General features: G+C 46.0%; 1 protein-coding gene across 1 annotated transcript in view; it reads right to left on the bottom strand.

Moving 5' to 3' along the window:
• Positions 1-6,000, bottom strand: part of cacna1bb (calcium channel, voltage-dependent, N type, alpha 1B subunit, b) — a 173,789-nt gene that overhangs the window by 10,203 nt on the left and 157,586 nt on the right. The window contains exons 43-48 of the mRNA XM_076284803.1: positions 5,892-5,999; positions 4,137-4,270; positions 3,408-3,568; positions 2,860-2,986; positions 2,466-2,576; positions 1,016-1,057 (exon numbers count right to left, since the gene is read on the bottom strand). Of these exons, the coding sequence (XP_076140918.1) occupies positions 1,016-1,057; positions 2,466-2,576; positions 2,860-2,986; positions 3,408-3,568; positions 4,137-4,270; positions 5,892-5,999 (683 nt within the window). The remainder of the gene's footprint in view (positions 1-1,015; positions 1,058-2,465; positions 2,577-2,859; positions 2,987-3,407; positions 3,569-4,136; positions 4,271-5,891; position 6,000) is intronic.

Raw genomic sequence — 6,000 nt, forward strand, 5'->3', positions numbered from 1 at the left:
TAATTACACCAAATAGGACTACCAAAACAGTGTCAGTAGGCCTATGATACTATTTCAACTCCTTTGGCAAAGATGAGGGGGCTCCAACAGAGAAAGCAGTATAGATAGAGAAAAGAGGAGAACCACAAACACCACTCTGTATCTCACGACCATTTAAAACACAGCACTGTACAAAAGACCCTGAGAGATCTCTCACTCACACACACCCACAGACACAACCCCCCCCCCCCAAATACACACACAAACAAACACACACACACACACACACACACACACACACACACACACACACACACACACCCACACACACACACACACACACCCACACACACACACACACGCACAAACACACCCACGCGCGCACACTCAAGAGGCAGACACTCAAAATATATTTTGAAAGCACACAGTACACAAATTATATTGCACAATTGCATACACACAACAAACACACTGGCTTTGGACACATCACTCCAGGAAGCCAAGACATTGTGTTGACATAGGCTATTAGGGAGTGAGACCGCCTGCATTGATTTCCTTTATAAGACCACCTCATTTAAGATGGTGTCTTGTGGTCTGAGAGATTAAAAAGTTCCATCTCTCTCCAAAACAATGTGACAATCTGATCAACAGCCAGAGTGGATACTCATAAAATATATCTGCAAGATGAAAACACATGAAAACACATTTTCCCCCAACTCCCCTTAGTTACAGATGGCCTGGGAATGACATTCAATTCTTCAAAGCTCATGATTTATTGATTAAAAAAAGTAGACTTAAATGCATGCAAGGTCTCAGTCCCCACAGCAGCCTATGCAAATATACCTCAATAAAGAATACCCAGTGTTTGGACACAACAATGGAGCACAATATTTGACAGACATAGAGACAATGGGAGCAACACAAAGGCCAACAGATAGATGAGAAAGAGAGAGAGAAAACAGAGGACAGAAAGAGAGAGAGATAGAGAGGAAGAGAGACAGAGAGAGGTTAGAGAGAGAGGAGGGGTGGTACATACTGGCAGGTAAGGTCCAGTGGTGTGGCGAGGGTGGCTCCGCTGCTGAAACACACAGGTGAGGAGACACACAGACACAGAGCGTCAGGAGGGGAGGACCAGCGAGAGGAGAGAGAGAAGAGAAACAGAGAGAAAGAGAGAGAGGAGAAGAGAAACAGAGAGAAAGAGAGAGAGGGAAAGCGAGTAGAGGACAGAGTGAAGGACCAGGGGAGGAGAGGACAGGACATAAGCAGACAGGTGAGGAGACACAAGTCCACATATTTGTGTTAAAAGAAAAAGGCAAAGAAAAATTTAGAAAATAAAACCGAAATGGAGAGAAATGAAAGAAAAAGTAAACAAATAAAGAGAAAAGGAATAAAAGAGGAGAAGAAGTCTGGAAGTGTACAAGAACACATTAAGACAGGCAAGAAAAATCTGACAAGACAGGGTTTGACAAACAAGTAGGAACAAAAAACCTTCCACTAAAACATTAAAGGACTGTTTCAAAACCAAACATATAAATATGAAAAGTACATAAGTATGTAAATTAAAATATGGTTTGACCCTTTCAAGCAGGAGGTGTAAAGAAAGTAAAAGAATTTATCTATTAGTACTCCATGTCTTCCAACGGCAGAGTGTTAGAGCTGACATATTCATATGGACACATCACATCACACACACAGAGAATGAGCAGAGACACAGACGAGTCTGGCAACAGAAGAGTGAGTTCATGTGAGTTATGGGAAGGAACGTAAACAAAGCAGAGAATGTTAGAGATGTAAGACATGCACAGCAGAGTGTAGTCCCAGTGAAGAGAGAAAGGGGACTTCAAATAGACTTTTGTTAGAGAGAGACAGAAAACAGATAAACTCCCATCACCTGTGGGGGAAATAAAATCAAAGTCAACACCCTGGCAGGATTATTGTAAAAATCTACTTGAGCCCTGGGGATTTAGATAGGACAATCTAAATAAGACAGGGTTCCCACTCTAAGTCAAATGTAACATTCCATGACTTTTCCCTGACAAAAAACTACATTTCCATGATTTATGGAATACTTACTTACTATATAATGAATGGTACAATATACCGACCAAATATTTCAGAGCAGCCGCGTAGCGTTCAAGAATCTTTTACTTTTTTAAAGTGGGAGATGAATAAATGGGCATTGAATAAACAAAGTTGGATTAACCACACACAAACTACTCAAGCAAGCAGTAAAGCTAATAACCAGATAATGACTTTGGCCCAAAAATAATAAATTCCCTGACTTTCCATGTCTGGAATAGACTTTCCAAAATTCCATGATATTCCAGAAATTCCATGACCCGTGGGAACCCTGATAGGATTTATTATTATAATATAGGAAATAATGCATATTACCATTAGTTTAATGTCTTTTTGGTATGTGTGCTATGTGCTGTGCTACTGGCTGCATGCATGTAGTTGTAGGAGGTGAAGTTGCATTGTGGTACCTGGTACTCAGCATTGAGTCTGGGCATGGAGGAGGCTCGGCCAGGCCCCTCCAGAATGGAGAAGCGCTCCATATCGGAAGTGTACTCATCACTCAGCTCTGCACCAGATTCCTGCAGCACACACACACACACACACACACACACACACACACACACATATGCACACACACACACACACACACACACACACACACACACACACACACACACACACACACACACACACACACACACACACACACAAATTACAATCACAAATTCATTAATACACACTCACCCAAACACACATACTGTGCCTTTTTCATATTTCATATGATGGAAGATATAATACTCTTATTTGAAAAGCTAAAAAGTAATATTTAGTAATTCCTGTAACAGTGCACAGTCGATGTACCTGAGTTTTGCTTGAGGTCTGTGTGTCGTCTGATTGGCCCCGCTGTACTGACTTTCTGCTTCTCTGCTGTCGTTCCTGAGGTGTCTCCGCCGACGGAGACTTCTTCATGGCATTGCCCTGGGTTTGGCTGTAGTGGACACACAGCCATGGCGTGGTGCGGGTGAGAGTGGCATTGGTAAAGGATATCAATTCAATTCAACGTTGCTTTATTAGCATGACTGTTGGTACTGTGTTGCCAATATATCACCGTGGCTGTGATTGGGCCGTCTGCCTCGTGCCACGGGTAATCACAGCTGTGGTTATAGCCGCTATCAATGCCACGGTCATGAGTGCCATATTGCTTTTGTACAACAGTTCTATACCAACTAAGTTTAGATAGTCAAGTTTAGATAGTTCCAGTCTTAGTCTTGGCGTCTTTGGCTTTGCCAATCAACCAAGATCTCTGGGAGAGCCCATATGTGCACAATAATTTGCATTCTCGGAGCTAACTGTTATGCAAAGACACATAGTGATACAATGATGGTACAGTATAATCTTTTGATGCTTACACTGCCTCTCCATTGGTCAAGGAGGTAGTGGGCGGAGGCTCTGGCTGCGGCAGCGAATCAGGCTGAGCTGCAGGAGGGGCTTTGGCACTGGTGACTAGTGGCGTCTGCTCCTGAATCTGGGTTAAGGGCAGCATGGGGCGGAACAGAGCCCCCACCTTCCCCTGTGCAAATCACACAGTCAATCAACACTCAAGATTCATCAACAAACATTTGTAAATATCTTGACAAAATGACACATGATACATGACTGATCAGAAAGCCCAGCAGACATTTCTCAAATAGCCCTCTTGGCTAACCTGCTGCAAAACAAAATTCTAATTCCAGTGAAGTTGGGAAGCATCTAACCATTGTTCTAAATGGAAGAGAGACCAAGGTGGGGATCACATTAGCCAGCGGCAAGCGGCAGGTTTCCTATTGTAACGTTGAACAAGCTGAGCGTTGAACTTGGTTCAACTTTCAAAGCGCAACGCAAGCGTATTCAATTGACAAACCGTTTGTGTTGCTTAGGAACGAGACAAAACTTATTATGATCTGAGCGTTGCGTTACGTTTGCCGCTGCCGCTTGCCGCTGGCTGATGTGATCCTCGCCTAAAGGGTCACATGCGACGGTGTGAGCAACCTGAGAGCAGTTTGAGTAGAACTCTGTCTGGTCTTGGGGTTCTGTCCCTATTGGTGTAGGTGTGTGTGCATGTGAGTGTGGGTAAGCAGTGGCTGGGTGGTGAGCAGTACCGGTATCCCTACGCCCACTCCCACTCCAGGCTGCTGTTGCTGCTGCAGCTGCTGGAGCTTCTTGGCACGATTCTGCTTGTAGTAGTCAAAGATCATCAGAGCGGCATACACCTTCCCCACCGTCAGCTCCGTCGCTACAGGGGAGGGGAGAGGGTGGAGAGAAGGGGTGGGGTGGGGGAACACAGGGTTGAGGAGAACAGAGGAGGCTTCCTTTAAGAATGAGACAAAAGACCAGAAAAGGAATGTTATACCGTCTAAATTACAATTATTTTCTTTGGGCTGTGCTCTAGGTTTAACATGATGAGCATACACACAAACTAAATATGAACATAGTCATAAACGCAACTGTAACGCATTACACAAAATAAACACTTTACTTGTGTTTTAAATAAACACTTTACACAAAACACTCTCTGCTACTTCTAGCTGGTATTCCATCAAAGGTAAGGTTCACACATGCCCACTAGATGGTAGTATAGCAATATATTCCTCCTCCAGTTCAGTGACGGTGTTGTGGAAATTGGAGCAAAGATAGATTCACTATCTCACCGGGGCACCCAGTATTAATCAACGCACACTGATGACAACTGATCTCCCCTGGCATCCCCCTCTCCCAGTGGATGCTGTCTCACTGTCACTCCATCTCCTCCATCTATAAATGATCTCACTCCCCCTTTTTTTAGTCAAACATCATTTTACAGTCAGTGTGAGGCTTCAGGCCCCTCAAAACCCATTTGCTAGCGTTGAGATCTGCCAGGCTTTTTGGGAAGGCTCCAGCGTTATTTCATACTGTAGAGATTAGGGCCTAAGCCGTGTTCATTACAGGCTCTCGTGGTTGGGGAGAGGGATCGGGAGAGTACAGCATCAAGGGGGAGGTAGACCACCAGCGCAACTCCACAGCCAGACAGTGAAACCTGACAGCTGCAGAGAGGGAATGATGGGTGCTAACAGCCAGGGCTAAATGAGCTTTCAGCTGTTTATCTGCTTCACTGGTACACTGGGATGAGCAGCTAGGTGATTTGGTTTATGTACTGTACTGCGTGCTTTAATTTCTCCCACTCCGTTTCTCTGTCAGTCTCTCTTGCTTTCCACATAGATAACGGCACAGTTGCACACACAGAGGAAGTCATTTAAATGCTGGTGCAGTGATTGCAAGTTGGCTTCTTGTTTGTGCCTCTCTTTCTCTCTTTCACTCTCTCATACACAGTCTGCCAAGTGGCAGTCTATTTGCCCCCCCCCACCCTCTCTCTTTGCATTTGTGTGTGTGTGTGTGTGTGTGTGTGTGTGTGTAAACCCATCAGTCAGTCTGTCTATCTGTTTGTCAGCCTGTCTGTTTCTGCACAGTGCCAGCCCAACACCCTTGTGTGCCTGTGTGCCTGTCTAACTGTCCGACAGACCAGCGACCAGCAGGCTGTCATGTCTCTTCGTCTCTGTGCAGCCCCTCACGGGACCAGGTGGTGGAGGGTTGGTGGACACTAGTGTGGTGGAGGGTTGGTGGGGAGGGGTGGTGGACACTAGTGTGGTGGAGGGGTGGTGGACACTAGTGTGGTGGAGAGGTGGTGGACACTAGTGTGGTGGAGAGGTGGTGGACACTAGTGTGGTGGAGGGGTGGTGGACACTAGTGTGGTGGAGGGATGGTGGACACTAGTGTGGTGGAGAGGTGGTGGGGAGAGGTGGTGGACACTAGTGTGGTGGAGGGGTGGTGGACACTAGTGTGGTGGAGGGGTGGTGGTGGCTGCTGCTGCTGCTGCTCACGTTTGGGTGGGGTCACCAGCAGGTCAACGGTCTTGGCTTGCAGACTGGGCCACACGCGGTTGATCTCTCTCTTCAGGTCAGCGTCGCACAGCCGCTGCGCCAGGACCCC

The sequence above is a fragment of the Alosa pseudoharengus genome, unplaced genomic scaffold (genome assembly GCF_046254945.1).
Source record: "Alosa pseudoharengus isolate Yale_2024_CS ecotype anadromous, Long Island Sound unplaced genomic scaffold, YU_APseudo_1.1 YU_APseudo_1.1_scf_14, whole genome shotgun sequence".
Taxonomy (NCBI): Eukaryota; Metazoa; Chordata; class Actinopteri; order Clupeiformes; family Clupeidae; genus Alosa; species Alosa pseudoharengus.